At 46.6% G+C, this 18482-nt stretch overlaps 1 protein-coding gene across 9 annotated transcripts in view; it reads right to left on the reverse strand.

Annotated features, from left to right (window-relative positions):
- Positions 1-18482, reverse strand: part of PTK2B (protein tyrosine kinase 2 beta) — a 130388-nt gene that overhangs the window by 44900 nt on the left and 67006 nt on the right. For all 9 annotated transcript variants that reach the window (XM_036855480.1, XM_036855481.1, XM_036855487.1 and 6 more), the window contains exon 2: positions 17927-18167. In XM_036855480.1, the coding sequence (XP_036711375.1) occupies positions 17927-18130 (204 nt within the window). In that variant the 5' untranslated portion in view covers positions 18131-18167. The remainder of the gene's footprint in view (positions 1-17926; positions 18168-18482) is intronic.

Here is an 18482-nt window from a genome sequence, read left to right on the forward strand (position 1 = left end):
CTAATAGTCCTTGTACCTCGGTCACATTTTATAACTTCTGTAGTAATCTCCGTATTCTCGTGATTTTCTCAGGTTCACCTAATTTTCTTTTTATAAAACACCTAAAGCTTTTTGGTTTTTCTCCCTTGAGCTTATGAAACATATTTCATGTTAGTGGCTGGGTTTTTAGAAACAGCCTGACAGCTGCATTCCCCACTCCCTCCCCCAGAAGTGCCTGCACCTTGCCTGAGGCCACACCCCTTACTGGGGGCAGCCTGCAACCACTGACTGGTTACACTGGGGGTTTAAAGGCCCTGTCCTTTCATCCTAATTTGGAACAGCTCTGCTGGGTCATCCCAGCTCCAGCGCTCCCTGTGATGTGGCCGCGTCACAGCCCAACTTTTCTCTCTGCCCATTCCTGCTCTGTCATTCCCTGCAGGTGAGGTTCACGGGGGCTTACTGATGCTTCCTGCCTACAAAGGGCACCTCGGGGTCTGCTTCCCGGGAACCCATCTGAGGATCTGGCCTTCATTTGTTTTCCAGGCTTGATTTGACTCACCCTCTCTACTCTTTGGCTTATGAAGACAAAACGCTCCTCTTTTGAAAAATGATGGAACTTAAAATTTTAATAACTTGAAGCCTTAGTTTGATAAAGTCCTGCTTAAATTCTCTTTAAAAAGATATCCCTTTGAGATGGAAGGCAAATTTAAACAAGTGACTTTTGTCACTGGGTCCTCATTTTCTATGTGATAAGATCCAGACTCTTTAACGTGAGGCATAAAAGGCCCTATGGAATTTTCCTCTGTACGTTTTTTCCAGCCACATCTCCCACGCTCACCCATGATGCACTCTAAGTGCCCGCCTCCCAGGACTACTCTCTTTCTTCTCCAAGCCCAGCATGCTCTTCCCACCTGGAGGACACCTGGCCCCCTCCCCTCCTGTCCTCCCCCTCGCTGAGCTGCAAGTTATCCTTTTTAAGGCCCATTAGCACTGTGAGGTCCCCTGGCAAGCCCTCTCTGACTTGCCTAGACAGGGTTTGTTTCCGCCCCTGGGTTGCCAAAGAAGTTTGCTCACACATCTTACAAGATGCTGTTACGGGTTGAATTTTGTCTCCCCCAAAAGGTAGGTTGAAATCCTAACCGCCAGTACCTTAGAATGTGACCTTATTTGGAAACAGGGTCTTTACAGACTAATCAAGTTAAAATGAGGTAGGTAAGGTGGGCCCTAATCCAATGTGACTGATGTCTTTATAAAAAAGGGAAATTTGGACACAGAGAGAGACATGTACACAGGGAGAATGCCATGTAAAGATGGGGGATTTGAGTTATACCTCTATGAGCCCAGGAACACTAATGATTGCCAGCAACCCACTGGACACTAGGAAGACGCAAGGAAAGACTGTTCTCCTACAGGTTTCAGAGGGACCATGGCCCTGCCGACACCTTGATCTTGGACTTCTAGCCTCCAGGTCTGTGATACAATGAATTTTTGTTGTTCTGAGTCACCCCATTTGTGATACTTTGTTATAGCAGCCCTAAGAAATGAATACCGACATTTATCAATTAGAACTAAGATAATTACTGATGTTTGCCTTTTTAACCTTTCAAATGCAAGGTCAAAAAGGCAAACCTTAGATGCAGTATTGTCCTCTACAAGCCCAGAGCTTGGCCCAAAGTAGATCCTCAAATACCTGAGGAATGAATGAATGATTAAATGAATAGGAGCCAGCTCTCTGGATAACAAGTTGGGGTTATGAGGCACAGTGACCCACATTCAAAAATGTTCAAGAGATCAGGAGTGTGGTGATTAATGACATCACCAAGGCTTTGGTGTCTACTGGATCTGGCCAAGACTGTGTGGTCGTGGCCGTGTCACTTAATCTCCATTTCCTCATCTGTAAAATGGGGAGCATATCTCTTCCATCATGAGATTTTTGGGTGGGCTTAGATAAGATAACATGTGATATGAATAAAAGGAGCAGATATAAAATTATAAACATGTGACACTGCCCGCCCCCCCCCATCATCTAAGGAGGTTTCCATGTACCACTCAACTCTTGAACTTTCGTCGTGTGAACTTGGTAATGGGGGAGCGTGAAGCAGAGAGGTTCCAATCCAGTTGAATTTGACTTACACACTGGAAGAAGCAAAAAGTGACTGAGGGAAAAAAAGGAATGGATTTTGCCATGAGCAATAGAGGGGAGAAAGATAAGAGCCTTCGTGGACTGGATTTCAGGAATTTTTAAAAATGCAAGTAAAGATATTTTTGGACAGGAGCCAACCCTATTGGATATTAAGAAATGGTGATAAAAATTTTAAGAAATTTTGCTATTTATCTTGAAAGTGATCCCTCAATGATATTTTTCCCCAAAGAGATTTCAGTAACGATTTAAATTGATTTCCAATTATTTTTACATCAGACTAATAGTTTTTTGGAATGTGATACTACTGAGACTGGCTTCGAGGGAAAAGCAAGCTGGCCAGCTTTATGTGGGTTCCAGACACATAAAGAGCTTAGCCTAATGGTAGCTCACAGTAGGTGCTAAATAAATGCTGGCCATGGTCATGATGGGCGGACAAAGAAGAAGGGATAAGCATGGCTCAAGCTCAAGCCATCCTGGGGAGTATTTAGCTCAAGAAGTCTATAACCGAGACATGTATTTGAGAGCCTGAAATGGAGTCTAAGGGTCCCTGGGCAGAGAGGCTCCTCAGACTCTCCCAGCCTGAGTGGGAGCTGGTGCCCTGGGAACGGGATCCACTCCTGTGGAGTAACTGGCTGAGCAGTGGCCAAGGAGGGAGCCATGGTTGCTGGTAACTTCCAACAGCCCTTCAGGTCCACAGAAGAGGTGCAGGTGGGGGAGGAAAGCCATCTCTGGAAAAGGGATCTGAGACCGTTTCCAAGCTTAAGCTGGTAGTGGCAGCAGCAGGAGGCTGACGCGTGATGAATGAGCCTTGGAGGATGTCAGGTCGTGGCCATGGAGAAGAAAAAATGCAGAGAAAAGTGACTTCCTTCTGCCTGGAGCAAGAAAGCCACGAAGGGCTTTATGTTCCTAGGGCGAAGCTCACGATAGCAGGCTCCTTCCTTTCCCCTTCTGCTACACGTGCAGACAGGAAGTGAGGGTCTGAGAAAGTGTAAAAACAGGTGGAAAAGGCAACAAGAGGCCTTCTTTTTAAATGACTTGAACTGAACATAAGAGGCGGCTCCGAAAAATATTCTGTTAAAAATAACACTATTATGTCAAATGTTTGGATTTACTAATAACCCACAAGGAAAGCCTCTGGATGTCAAGCTGAGATTTAGAAGGGATGAAGAATGTGATAGGTCCATTAGGACAGAACCGGGAGGACTTCATGAACTTCTTTGAAAAAGTCTTCCTACCAAAATATCTCTTAAAGTAATGACTGTGATTTGTTTGTGTGGCGTGTAGTGTCTGCCTCAGGGTGAGTCACTGCAGCATGACTAGTGAGGTTTTATTCTCACACAGGGTGATGGCTTTGGGGTGTTCATTTCACCATAATGCTCCATAACTCACATAGTGAGTCCCAACGGGCGCCGTTGGCATTTGGGGCCAGGTGATTCTTTGTTGTGTGGTGCCATTCAGCACCCACAAATGCCTTGCCCCTGGTCCTGGTCATCCTGACAATGATGACAACGTGACAAGCAAAATAAAGAAGGCCCGTACACGTTTCCAAACACCACTTTCCAGGAGCTGTGGAACAGCCCCCAGGGAGAACCGCCGACTCGTCTATTTGGTACCTATTTTCGTCTGCATATACCAAGAATTACACAAGAAAACCTCTCAATGATTCTTACCTATGCATTCAACAATTACATACTGGGCACATTCCCCGTATCAGGCCCCCTCCTAGGTGCTATGGATACAGCAGAGAATGAGACAAAGTCCCAGCCCCGGAGAGCTCCCATCCTACTGCAAGGACAGATACCAAAGGAGTATATGTTTGTATGAAGAACCTGAAATGTGTTTATATCTTGGCCTTAGTTCTATGCCTGGAAGCATGCTGTGGACTGAATGTTGGTGTCACCCCCAAATTCATATGCTGAAGCCCTAATACTCAATGTGATGGTGTCTAGAAGTGAAGCCTTTGAGAGGTGCTTAGGTCATAAGAGTGGAGCCCTCATGAATAAGATTAGTGCCCTTATAAGAAGAGACACAAGAGTGATGAGCTCTCTCTCTGCCATGTGAGGACAGGAAGAAATGGCCATCTGCAAGCCAGGAAGAGGGCTCTCACCAGAACCCAGCCATCCTGGCACCCTGATCTTGGACTTCCAGCCTCCAGAACTGGAAGAAATAAATTCCTCTTGTTTAAGCCCCCAGGCCCGTGGCATTTTGTTATGGCAGCCAAAGCATAAATTGAAGAAACGATTTAAAATACAGAAATATTCTGTATACAAAGAGACTCACTGTAGCAATTTTAAAAACAGCAAAAGCCCCACAATAAGCAACCAATCCAAATAGTTTGAAAAGGACCATGAAAATGATGGGAGGACCACACAGGGTTTATGTGCTAGTTTGTAAAATTGTATAAAGAGCTTGTTAACTCCCTGTTACGACAGTGGGAGTTATAGTACATAAAATCATATACAAAGCATGATAGGGATAGAAGTAGAAATAAACAAATCCAGAATGAAACATATCACAATGTTAACAGTGTTGTCTTGCAGGGGTGCAATTATACACAGATGTGTTTTTATTCTGGGTTTCCTGTGTTTGAACTTCTGTATATATTGTAGTGGTTCAGAGAATGGCCTCAAGAGTCAGAGTCTCTGATTTGCTTCGTGACTTTGGGCAAATTAACTTGTCTGCTTTGGTTTCCTCATTTGTAAAATGTAAAAATATTCCTGTTTCATAGGGTTCTTGTGAGGGTTTAACGAAATGATACAAGTAAAGAGGTCAGCAAAATGCCTTGTCCATAACAGTGCTAAATAAAATGCTATTATTATTATTATTATTGTTATTGAGTGAACATGTATTCATTCTACATATTGTTGGATTCAATTTTCTAATATTTTGTTGAGGATTTTTGCATATACATTCATGAGAGATGATTTATAGTTTTCCTCTCATGTTTGTCTTCCATGTATTTATTTTATACTTGTAAAAAAATCTCTTCAAAAATAAATGTCTAAGTTTAGCTATTGTATTGGGCTTGGTTTAGCAGATTAGGCATAAAAAATACACAGTTAAATGACAGGAGAAGACATCAGCTTCCAACTTGAGACAAATGCCATAGCTTATGCCCACGAGCTTGGTTCACGTGCTACCCGGTGGAGACCTCCTCCCCTGCTTATAGCCTCAGCTTTTAAGAGATGAATAAACTCCTTGTAAAATATAAAACTCTAAAATTAAAATGCTGGGAATTCCCTGGCAGTCCAATGGTTAGGACGCCGCCCTTCCACTGCAGGCGGCAAGGGTTCGATCCCTGGTTGGGGAACTAAGATCCCGAGCGCTGCACGGTGCGGCCAATAAATAAATAAGTAAATAAAATTAAAATGCTGACTAGACAGTAAATGTCACAGGGCTAGAGAGAAAAAGAAGGGCCAAAATTCACTCAGGTCTTGATGAAATTAAGCTGAACGGCTATTTTGCCTTCTAGATCCTAGAAGCTCATATGTGAAAGCAAACCTCACTGACACGGCCATAAGAATAAAATCTGCAACTCCACAGATATTCAACTCTTCAGACTTTAATAAGCTCATAAAACTTAGACCAGAATTTTAGAGCCTTAAGTAAATTTAGAGATCACTTAATTTGATTCTGATTTTAAATGAAGACACTGAGACCCAGGGAGGTCAAGTGACTTGCCCAGCAGTATACAGGAAATTCTATCTGAAACCAGCTGAGATTCTATTAACCCTCCTACACTTTATCATTTATGAAGGCCAAACTTCCTTCCAGTCAACTTCCTATTTGGTCTTTATATCAAGCGATGTAGGAGATTCCTAGTCTCATTTGTGCTCTGTAGGCTCAGCTCATTCACTTGTTCATTCATTCATTATACAGACATCTACTGAGTGCCTACTTTGTGTTAGGCTCTAAGTAGGCACTGGGGAGATAATGATGAGCAAGATATAATCCCTGCTTTCCAGGAGGCCACCTTTGTTTAGAGACTGACAAGAGGCAATTACGATACAACCTGTCAAGTGCTTGGATGAGGGAAACGGGAGCAAAATGTGCCACCTCCAAGCACCTGATGCCCACCTACACACCTTGTCTTCAATTCTGCCCCATCAAGCCTGCTCCTGTCATCCTTTCACAGACCCTCCAAGACTCTGAGTATCCTGTGAGTTCTCAGATCCTCTACCATGACTTCTTGCCCTGGGGCTCCGCCCCACCTGGGGGATGGTTGATAACCCTTCCCCAGGGCATGTGAGCCAGGTCGGCATCCTGCAGGAAGAAGTGGGTACTTCAGGGCAGTGGCCAGTCCCAGCACCCCTGAGCTTCTGATTCAGTGAATTTGGACGCGACTTGCACAACTGATATTTTTCAACGCCCCTGGTGACTTCAGATAGCTTGCCTCATCTGGGAAGACTGTAGCAGTGGTTATATGAAACCCTCTGCCCACACCCCATTCACAGCACCTCTTGGCATTTAATGCCACTGACCCCAGACACCGCCCCCTGTACACACCAGGTCAGCCTGAAGCTCCCTCTCCCTTACTGGAATCTGGAGTTGAGACATGGAATTCTAACCAGTCTCTGTGGGCTTTATAACTGGAATCCATCCATCCATCCATCCATCCATCATCATTAAATAACTACTCATTAATTAATTCAGCAAACTGGGGAAACAAAACATCTCTCTCTCATGGAGCTTATTTTCTATTGGGGGTTAACAATAAACAAATAAGCATAATAATATCTCAGGTTCTGATAAGTGTTAGGAAGACACACAAAGCAGGTAAGGGCACAAGAATGACGCCGGGGGAGGGGTTGGGTGGGGGTGCTATTTTACATGGAGTAGCCAGCGAAGTCCTCTCTGATACGGGGGCATTTGAATGGATCCCTGAAGGAAGTCAGGGAGAGAGGGGTGGCCTCGTGGGGGAAGACCCTTCCAGGCAAAGGGACCAGATTGCACAGAGACCCCGAGGTGGGCAACTACGAGGCCCTGTGTGCTTGGCACATCTGGGTGACTGTGAAGAGGCCAGTGGGGAGGGAACGGAGGAAAGTGATGTGGGAAAAGGTCAGAAGGGCCAGGCCAGGGCTCGGCAAACTTTTTCTACAAATGGTCAGGTAGTAAATATTTTAGGCTTTGTGGGCCAGACGGTCTCGGTTGCAACTACTCAACTCTGCCCTTGTAGCTCAAAAGCACCATAAACAATAGTAAACAACTGAGTGGGGTTTTGTCCCAATAAAGCTTTATTTACAAAAATGGGTGGTGGGCCGTATTTGGCCCGCAGGCCTTGCTTGCTGACCCCTGTTGCAGGCCAGGGTAAGGACTTTGGATCTTATTTTGAGCGAGGAAGGTAGTCATCAGAGGTTAAAGTAGAGCAGTGATATGCTCGAAGCTATACCTTAAATATATCCCTCCAACTGACCTGTGTTTTAAAAATTCACCATGGCCGCTACCTGTGGAATGGATCACAGGGGGATAAGGGCAGAGGCAGTTCGGAGGTGAATGCGTCATTCCAGGTAAGAGATGCTGACAGCCTGGACCAGGGAAGAGGCAACGGAAGTGGCCAGAAGGAAATGGTCAGAATCTGGATATGTTTTGCTGGTAGAGCAGACAGGATTTCCTGATGGATGAAGTACAGAGTGTGAGAGGAAGAAAGAATTCAAGGAAGACTCGTAGGTTGAAAGCCTGAGACACAATAACTGAAAGAACTTAGCTGCAGTTAGTGGAGCCGGACAGACTGGAGGAGAAGCAGAGTTTCAGGAGAGGATTCTGAGCTGATTCCTCGCATGGAGGCTGGGCGGCCAGCAGAGATGGCAGGCAGGCAGGTGGACATGTGGCCTGGAGTTATGGGAGGAGGCTGGAGCCAGCGTTTCAGATTTGGGCACCACTGGGTAAAATGAGAATTTCAAGCTATGTGACTGGCTGAGATCACCTGAGGAGTGACAAGGGACCAGCCTGTGGCGACATACAGGCTGTCCGTGTCACGGGAATCAGGCCAGGGAGGGGACAACCCACAGCCGGCCGGCAACTGAGAATCCCAGGAAAGGGCAAGGAAAAGTGACAGGCTTTCATCAGCCTGTGGTCACTTTCCGACACTCAGCCTTGCGTCACTGTGGGTGTGCATACGTGTGCAAAATGCTCGTACTCCCCTGTGTGCTGTGTACGTGTGTCTGTGCGCCCCTGAATGGGGGTGCCAGCAACTGCCAATTGTGATCCCAACTAATGGCTGTCGTGGCTTGAGTGGTGGCCCCCAGAAGATGAGTCCATTCCCTGGAACCTGTGAATTGACCTCATTTGGAAAAAGAGTCTTTGCAGATGTCATTAAGTCCAGGACCTCAAGATGCGATCATTCTGGACTATCTGGGGGGGGGCTCTTAAATCCAATGAAAAGTGTCCTTATAAAAGACACACAGGGGGATTCCCTGGTGGCGCAGTGGTTGAGAGTCTGCTTGCCAATGCAGGGCACACGGGTTCGAGCCCTGGTCTGGGAAGATCCCACATGCCGCGGAGCAACTAGGCCCGTGAGCCACAACTACTGAGCCTGCGCGTCTGGAGCCTGTGCTCCGCAACAAGAGAGGCCGTGATAGTGAGAGGCCCGCGCACCGCGATGAAGAGTGGCCCCCACTTGCCGCAACTGGAGAAAGCCCTCGCACAGAAACGAAGACCCAACACAGCCAAAAATAAATAAATAAATAAAATTTAAAAAAAAAAAAAAAAAAAAAAAAAAGACACACAGAGGAGAGACGCACAGAAGGAAGAGAAAGGAATGCGAAGATGAAGGCTGAGATCGCAGTGATACAGCCATTAGCCAAGGAAGCCTGGAGCCGCCAGAAGCTGAAGGAAGCAGGGACGGATTCCACCCTAGCGCCTCGGAGGGAGCCCAGGGCTGCGACCCCTTGAAACAGTCCGGCCTTTGGAACCGCGAGAGAACACACTTCTGTTGTTTTAGGCCATGAGGATCATGGTAGTTTGTTACAGCAGCCCTAGGAAACAAATAACAACAGCAATACGAGTTCTGAGTTCTTCACACACCTAAGGGATAATTTTTTTAAAATTATATATACACTAATACGTATACAATGGATAACAAATAAGAGCCTGCTGTATAAAAAAATAAATAAAACAGAATTCAAAAACTCAAAAAAAAAATGATTGAAGAGCAAAATAATAAAAGTTAACATAACTTACTGTGAAAGCTTTCATTTGGATGTGCTAAAAGCCTGTACCTAACAAGGACATTCCGCAATGCGACTGCTGTTTAAAAATAGAAACGTAAGCGCAGGCACCTGGCTGCTGTTTGGTGGACGGCATGAATCTGGGCGCACGGTGAATAAAGGGGCCCAGAATGCTGCGCGTCTGCCTCGAGCTTGCCTCTGCAGGTGTCAGGGCTGGGTGGGCTGGCCTGCCGCGCACATACAGGAACTGGGGACGGGGTGCAGAAAGGAGGGGGTCCTTGTGAATGTGCCTCTTTTTATAGCACTGTGAGTGTCTCTGTGGTGTTGGTCCGTGGTTTCCTGGATGAACCCCTTGTCTCAGGTTTCCCAGGGCTGTTCTCATGCATGGGGGGCTGGCCTTGTGTGGCTCCGTTATTCTCTTTAGGGTTACCTTTCTTTTAGCGACAGTAGCTTCCCGGGACAAGGAGTCACGAATTCCCTTCCTCTTGCACCTCAACCTCATGGTCTTGCCCGCGGAGACGTGTGAAGAGGGCAGCGGGGATTGTTCTGGAAACAAAGGACGTGGGCCCACGAACTGTGGCCTGGAGACTCTCCTCTGACCACACGGAGCTGCTGCCCCTGTGTCTGCTCGGGCTGCTACAACAGATGACCACAGACTGGGTGGCTTACATGACAACATTTATTCCTCAGTGTTCTAGAGGCTGAGAAGTCCAAGATCAAGGGGCCAGGAGACTGGGTTCATGGTGGGTGCTCTCTTCCTGGTTTGCAGACAGCCGCCCTCTGGCTGTGCCCTCACATGGCAGGGGAGAGAGCTCTGGTCTCTTCACCTTCTTCTCAGGACACTAAGCCATCGTGGGAGCCCAACTGTCATGACCTCAAGCCGACCTCCTAATACCATTGCATTGGGGGTTAGGGCTTCAACATATGGATTTGGGGGGGTGTCGGGGGGAACACACATTCAATCCATAATACCCTGTGTCTGGTTAAGTGATAGGTTTAAACTTGAAAGTAACTGGGATGAATGTCTGATGAGTCTAGTGCAGGGCCAGTGTGTCACAGTATCTGAAATCTGCTTCTCTGGGAATATTCTGGAATGTATTGTATGACCGCTGAGTCTACAGGGAGGGCAGTTAGTCCAAGCATGTGTACAGCAGGCTGCCTTTGGGACTGGACTGTGCTCTACTCACACGCCAGGCGAGCAGCACCTGCTGGCCACCCCGCAGCCTGGAATCCCTGCTGTCGAGGGGAGGGGACACCACTGGACCAGCGGGAAGGGTACAGGATGGCTCCGTCTCTAACCCTCCCAGGGATGTAAATGTGGATGCTAAGTGGGGTGACGCTTCGGGACAAAACAAGGCTGGGTCTTGATCGTGGCTTTTCAGCACGATAGAGGCTGGCCGAGGGAGAGGGCTTTTGAATGTGGGTGCTCTGCTGGCATCCTTGGAAGCACACCATATCACACACAACTGCCTCATTTTCTGCTCAAGGCCCTCCTGTGTGAGACACAGATGGTCCACTGATGGATAGAGATGGGCCCATGCAGGGAGTGGGTCAGCTGGGGTCAGCAGGGGAGGGAAAAACACCACGAGTCAGCAAGTCAGTGTGCCAGGCAGAGAGGAGTGAGAACGGCAATTAGCAGTAGGTGACCATTTATCCTCCGATTCATGATGCTCTTGAGATTGGCAGGGGCACTGTTCATAGTCACCCTTGGACAGTGTGTGTAAACTAGGACTGTCTGATTGGCTGGGACATATGGTCAACCTACCCCGAAGAGAGTAAGAATGGAGATGGGAAAAGGAGCAGGGAGAGGGAGAGAGAGAGAGAGAAATGAAGGAGAGGCTGTAAGAGTCAAAGAGAGACGTTCTGTGTGGGCACATCTGGGTGGCACTCTGCTGGTTGTTTACAAAGTGTTATCTTAACCCCTTTCCCAGACAAGCAAATTAGCATGTTAGAAAAATACATAATGATAGAAGACTCCACTTGCTCCAGAGCTCCAGAGCTCCCAAACAAACACAATTTCCTATGAATATCAATCAAAAGGGAAATGGAAAATCAAGAAGAACAAAATCCATTTCTCATTCGGCACGTTGCTCCCTTCCCTCCAACATCTGTCTAATTTCTGTTGGGTCCTAAGCACAAGGGCCAGAGCTTATTTACATAGCTTTTAACAACCCAGAGAAAGCATCTGAGGATATTACATTTGTATAGAAAGAAGTTGAGAATAAAAAGGAAAACATGAAATCAGCAAGTATGCATGGAGTAACCATGTTTTGAAAATGTTTTACCACATGGACTGTGCCAGGGCGATTCTGCATTGCTTCTATTTGATCAGACACAGCTGTACGGAGATGTCAGAATTTTAGGAGTGTTCTTATGGAAGGACAAGTGCTTGGCAAGCTTGAAAGGGCTGGTAGTACTTTGACACATAGAAGATGGTGAAAGAAGATAGAGAGCTGGAAGTAGAAAAATCCATTAGAGGATGCAGCCCAGCTAGGCAAGGAGACTGCAAGAAATGCTCTGTGGAAGCAGCGGGTGGGAGGGGCCGGTCCAGGAGATTCTCAGGCAGGGAAGCTGGTCTGGACCTACACGACTGGACACAGCATCTACAAACAGGCCCAGAATAGCAAAGCAGTTCCTTGACATCTGGACCAAGCTCTTTTGTCTTCTGTGCTCTCACAGAATCTCTGTCTTCTTGTCAGAGCTCTTGCCTCCATTTGTAAAGGTTTATTCATTAGTGGGGGTCAATGTCATTCATTAGTGTGAGTCCTTGGCCTCAAAACCCATTGAAAGCAGGGAGTGCCTCTGGGTTTTGGGATTTGATGATACTTCCAGGTCATAACCAGCCTGGTGTCAGGTACTTTTTCCCATGGTATACATGTAACTCCAAGATCCACATCCCAGAATTGTTTGTATTCTGATTTTACAGCTTTGTTTAAAGCCCAAGCCATCTTAATGACCTTGGACTCAATTTTATATGACACGGAACTACGTTTCTGAGGAGCCCGAAATGCATCTTGTCAATGAACCATGCAGACATAAGCACAGCTTCTGGGAGGAATCATATTAATGGATTCAATCTGTCCAAACTCTTCAAACAGGTGGGTGAATCTTGCTGCGTTGCTGTCTTGTCTACCCACAGAGTAGTACTACATACACTTCATGTTTTAGATCTAATTGGAGGCAATCCCTTCTTCTGTTGTTCTTTCTCCCTTTCTCTAGCTCTTCTTTCACTTGAGTATGAGCGTGATGATTTCCTTTTTCTTTCTCCAGAGCGTTCTTTCTCCCTTTCAACACATACTTGTGAAATGGATGATGAAATTATTCAGGATTCCTTCATTAATGAACTTACCCATAGCCATGGCTTTAACCACCACCCAGAGGCTGATAAGGTTCAAATGTCTCTCTCCAGCCCAGTTCTTTCCTCCAGAATCACATATCAAAAAGCCTACTCAACATTTTCACATATTTAATGTAACGTGAAAATGTTAGAGCATCCCAGCTGCACTTGACAGGTCCAAAACTGAACCTGTGAGTTCCCCACTCCCCAACCAGTTTCTCCTAAGTCTTCTTCATCTTGGGGAGTGGGACTTTCTCCACCTGAACTAGGGCTGCTGTTCTTTCTTCCTTTTTATTTTTTTTGGGGGGCCATGCCGTGTGGCTTGCGGTATCTTAGTTCCCCGACCACGGATCAAACCCGGGCCCTCGGCAGTGAAAGCGTGCAGTCCTAACCACTGGACTGCCAGGGAATTCCCAGGGCTGTTGTTCTTGACACCTCCCTCTTCTTTATTCCTGCATCTCTGGTCCATCAGCAAAACCTTTCATTTTCATCTCTTAGATTTTCTGGATTACAATCACTTCTCTCCATAGACCATGGTGGTTAAGAGTGCAGGCTCTGGAGGTGGATTGCCTGGGTTTGAAAACAGTCTCCACCACTTACTAGCAATTTGCTTAACTCTTCTGAACCTTGTTTCCTTATATATAAAATGGAGATAATAATAGTATGTGCTTCATAGGATTCTTCTGAGAAGTCGATGAGATAATGCATATGATGTGCTTTCAAAAGGGTAGCTGCTATTATCACCACCACCACCACCATAAGCAGCACCAATATCAACATTGTCACTACCACCATCATCATCACCATCATCATCACGATCTCCACCATCATCATCATTGCTACCATCACCATCATCACCACCACCAACACCATGAACATTATCATCATCAATCCTTACATCACCACTACCATCATCATCATCATCACCATCACCATAAACATCACCATCATCATCACTACCATCACTATAAACACCATACCACCACCACCACCATCACCACCATCATCAACAGCATCAACATTATCATCACCATCATCATCATCACCATGAACATCATCATTATCATCATCACTACCATCACCATAACACCATCACCATCACCACCACCATCATCATCACCATCACCACCATCAACATTATCATCACCATCATGATCATCATCATCATCTCTGTGGCTACAATCCTAATCTAAGCTATCAACATCTCTTATCTGGATCACTCCAATAGCCACCTAACATCTCCTCACATCCATTCTTGCCTTTTCCAGTCTATTTTCCACTATGTAACCCAAGTGACCTTTTAAAAATGCAATCTCGTATCACTCACATGTTTAAACTATATCAGTGGCTTCCCACGGAAGATGGGGTAAAATCCAAAATCATTAACATGGTCTCACTAGTCAACCTTGGACATCCTTTAGCCTCAAACCTGACATGTGTGTTGGTCACTTCAGGATCTTAGCATATGCTATTTCCTCTGCCAGTAACACTGTTCCTCCTTCCTTCCCTTCATGAGCAAAACCTCTCTGAAATGGTAACGTTCACTGTCTCCACTCTCCAACTGACTGCACAATGGCTTCTGCCCCCATCTCTTCACTGAAACTGCCCAGTAAAAGATCATCATAGCACTTGTTGCTGAAGTCAATGAACCAATTTTTAGCCTTATCTGATTTGACCTTTCTGAGTGTCTGACACTGCTAACCACTCTTTCCTCAAAGTTTCCTCTGCTTCTGTCTCCTTCCTGTTCTCTTGGTTCTTTTCACTTTTCTCCGGATGATTCTTCTTTTTCCCTTCATTTGTCCCTCTTTATCAGCCACTTAGAGGTTGGTTTCCCAAGGTTTCCTAATTGGAACTCCTTCTCTTGCTCTGCTCATTCTCCATGGGTGATTCTACCTATTCGCATGGTATCCACTGCAGAATGACTCCCAAATCCTCACCTCTAGGTCCTTTCTCCCTCTTCAGCTCCAGACCCACGTTCCTCTACGAGTGTGTTTCACAAACACTTCAAACACAGCACATGTAAAGCTGAAATCTCAGAACACCCTTCCTTTCTCTGATGGTATCTCAGTGAATGGCATCAACACCCATTCAGCTGCCCAAGCAAAAGCTTGAGTCATCCTTGTCTCCTTCCTTTCCCTTCCTCCCTACGTCTAGTTAATCATCAAGTTCTGTTGACTCTGCTTATTTAGATGCACTTAGATCTGTTGACTTGTCTTTGTTCCCAATGCCGCTCCCCTAGTTCATCATTTCCCACCCACACTATGGCCACAGCTTCCTAATCCATCTCCCTTTCACCAGCGTTTCCTCTCTCTTACCCTTTCTGTACTTTGGTCAGAGTTTAGGAAAAACGGATCCCTAAATGATTTCCTAGAGAACTGGTTGTCCACCTTTTAAGAGAAGGGTTTCTTAGGCAAATAAGAAATGGCTGACTTAAGAAAACATCACCTCTGTGGCTCTTTCTTGGTGACCCACCATGCATGACAGCATATTTAAGATTCTGAGAAGTCCTGTCACAAAGGAATTGGTTCAGAATTGTTTAACCAAGCATTTCCCAAACTTCTTCGACCATAAAAACCCTTCTCCAGCATGCACGTCCTAACATCTTGCAGGACACTACATACTGTTTCAAAATACAAATCTGATCATCTTACTTTATTTGAAAATATGACAGATAAGTGGATAAACACTAAAAGAAGATGATTTGAACTTTATTCTGTGGGTGATTAGAAACCCTTGGAGATTCTTGAGCAGGGTAATGACCCACACAGTCAATAGCTTCCAATGAGTGAGCTCCTGCTATATGCTGGATGCTTCTCATCTATCATCTCTGATCCTTACAACAAGGTTACAGGTGGGCATAATCCCCAAGTGAAGGGACTGAGCCAGGTTAGTTAAGTGTTGCGTCTAAGGCCATAAAACCAATAAGGGTAGAGCAGTATTGGGCTCAAAGTCTAGGTGATTCGAAAGCCATGGCTGTTTGCAATAAGCAGGTGACATGTTGCCTATAGGACACATTGGAAACAGGCAAAATCAGAAGGCTGGGACATAAACGCCTAGAAGGCTATCACTTCTTTCTTTGTTCTTTTTCCACCTCTGTTCTCACACCCCTCCAGGTAATGCCTCAAGAGCTAGCCATTCTTCTTAAGCTTGGGTCTCACTGCCCTTCCTGTAGGCTGTTGTATTTTTTCCCCTTAGACACCTAGCAAGACATCAGACAGCTCCAGGAAAGCTTCTCCCCCGCTTAAAAGCTGTGTGTTTCTAATGCTTGTCCAAATACAAATTCCTTAGCTTGATATTCTAGGCCCTCCCTTATTGGCCATCAAATTTCCTTTCTGATCTTGACTTTAGATACTTTTCTTTTTTTTTTTTAAATTTATTTATTTATTTATTTATTTATTTATTTATTTATTTATGGCTGTGTTGGGTCTTCGTTTCTGTGCGAGGGCTTTCTCTAGCTGCGGCAAGCGGGGGCCACTCTTCATCGCGGTGCGCGGGCCTCTCACTATCGCAGCCTCTCTTGTTGCGGAGCACAGGCTCCAGACGCGCAGGCTCAGTAATTGTGGCTCACGGGCCCAGCTGCTCTGCGGCATGTGGGATCTTCCCAGACCAGGGCTCGAACCCGTGTCCCCTGCATTGGCAGGCAGATTCCCAACCACTGCGCCACCAGGGAAGCCCCGATACTTTTCTAAATATAACCCACGCTCCAGCCTCCCTGGAGGCTTCCATGAGCAGCCTCTCTGCCTTTGTTCTTGCTGCCCCCTCCTTTTGGAAAGCCCCCTGCTCTCCTCAGCGCTGCCTCTTCAAATCTACCAATCCTTTAGGGTCCCTTTTCACCATAATGCCACAGAACATGTCCTAATCTGGTCTAAGCAGATGCTCTTTGGGTTTCAGCACAAAAAGGCAGGGAGGTGCTCCGAACATGGGAATCAGGCTGCCTTCTGAAAATTCAACTCGTAAACCCCACAGTGGATGGCATCAGCTATCTGCGAAGATGATACACCCAAAGGAAGACTCAAGAAGTAGATAGTTAAGGAAACATGAAAACGTCCTCCTGGAGGAAGGTGCCCAGGGCTTGCTCTCGGGACACAAGTGTACCTACGGATCTGGAACCATAAGATGCAAACAAGGCCCTAATCAAATCATTTATAGGAAACAGAGGGAAGAACCAAACCATAATCAGTTGTGACAACTGGCTAAGACAGTGACCTAATCAATTACATTCTGCTCGGGTGTACTGAAGTACAGCGTGTGCTGTTACAGACAGAAGGCAGCCAGAGGGACAGACGTGGCGAGGTTGCTGCCAGCACCGACCAGGAAAGACGCTGACTGAGTTTGGGGGATGCTGACTTCCAGGGCAGGGAAGGATTAGTGATGAGAGGATTGGAGATGGTTCATCCAGCTTTCTCAGACCTGGGTGGTTTTCCCAAGGTTCCCCTGCTTCCTTTGTTCAAATTACAGACCCACTAAGCAACCTCTGGAGAATCGATTTGGCTTTCTTTTGCATCATCAGAAAGGAATATTCTGAGCAGTGGAAAGGGATATCCTCATTGTATCCACCTCATGGCGTTGTGGGGAGGATTCAATGAGATAATGTAAAGGGATTGATTCAGGCATGTATATAGTAATTATTCAATAAATGTAGGCATTTAAAATCAATCAGTGTATTGTGACTCTGCTTCTGACGACAAGTTCTTACACGTTTGGCTAAAGAGAACTGGCTTCCTGGTGTCTAGGTGCCCTGATGACTGTGGGTACCTGGATTTGCAAAACCGATTCCGAGGCCCTGGGTGAAAGTGAGCCAGCTGAAGTACTGCCTCAGAAAGGGCCTGGCAACCATGCCCCTGGTCAAGGGCATCTCTAGTTCATTAGCATCCTCTAAACATCTCACAGCTCCCTTCTGTAAGCACCCAGCACATGCCCTAAACCATTTTTGTTCTATTTTCAATGCAATCGCTTGTGTATTCCAATTCCATGAGAGTGTAAACCCCCTGAAGGGGGGGGGCGCTTACATCCCTTGCAGAGCCTCAAATGTCATAAATATTGAATGAGTTGAAATGAGATAAATCAAAGCTTGAGCACATGATCTGGGGTTCAAACAAAGGCTACACAATCTGTGCCTCAGGCTGCAGAGCCCTGGAGAGGAGGCCTGGAGCCACAGGCTGAGAACATCCCTCCAGGGCCCCCAGCCCAGGTGGCGGATACAGGAGAGCCTGCTAGGCTGAAGGAGGGATGCTCAGCTGCCCAGGAAGGTGAGGGAGAGACAGACAAACGGACGGAGCAGGCAGCACCCACCACACTCACCCGGATCTCGGTCTGCACGGTGCATTTAACTAGTTTGAAGTTCTTCCCGGGGTTGAAGCTGTTGCTATAGAAGCAGACCTTGAGGATCCTCACGTCTTCCTTTTCCACGTCTACTGGCACTGCCACCATGGGCTCTGGGGGACCTTCAGGCCGACGTAACGTGCCCACCTTCACTCGGCTCAGGGCCTCAGAAACCCCGGACATCCTCTCAGACGGCAGCTAGGACCGGCACATCGCAGTCCTGCGGAGACAGCAGAGGGACAGCCCTGAAATGAGTGGTGTGGGCCCACACGCGTCATCCCCCAGGGACAGCACCCAACAAGCTCCGAGACCTCTGCAAAGCACACATCCTCCCACTCCCGAAAACCCCCCTTAAAGGCATCCGGCTTCACGGATGGGGAAGCGGAAGCACAGGGGAGCAGTTTGCGTAAACGTCCAGGTATCGACCTGGACCCGGAGCACGCAGGCTGTGAGCTCTCTGCTAGAAGCCCCCTCTCGCCATCGCTTTTCTCCTCCCACACTGGCTCCCAGGCAAGGGGCCCACACTCTGCAAACG

Source organism: Balaenoptera musculus, chromosome 6, assembly GCF_009873245.2.
Source record: "Balaenoptera musculus isolate JJ_BM4_2016_0621 chromosome 6, mBalMus1.pri.v3, whole genome shotgun sequence".
In the NCBI taxonomy this organism is placed as follows: domain Eukaryota; kingdom Metazoa; phylum Chordata; class Mammalia; order Artiodactyla; family Balaenopteridae; genus Balaenoptera; species Balaenoptera musculus.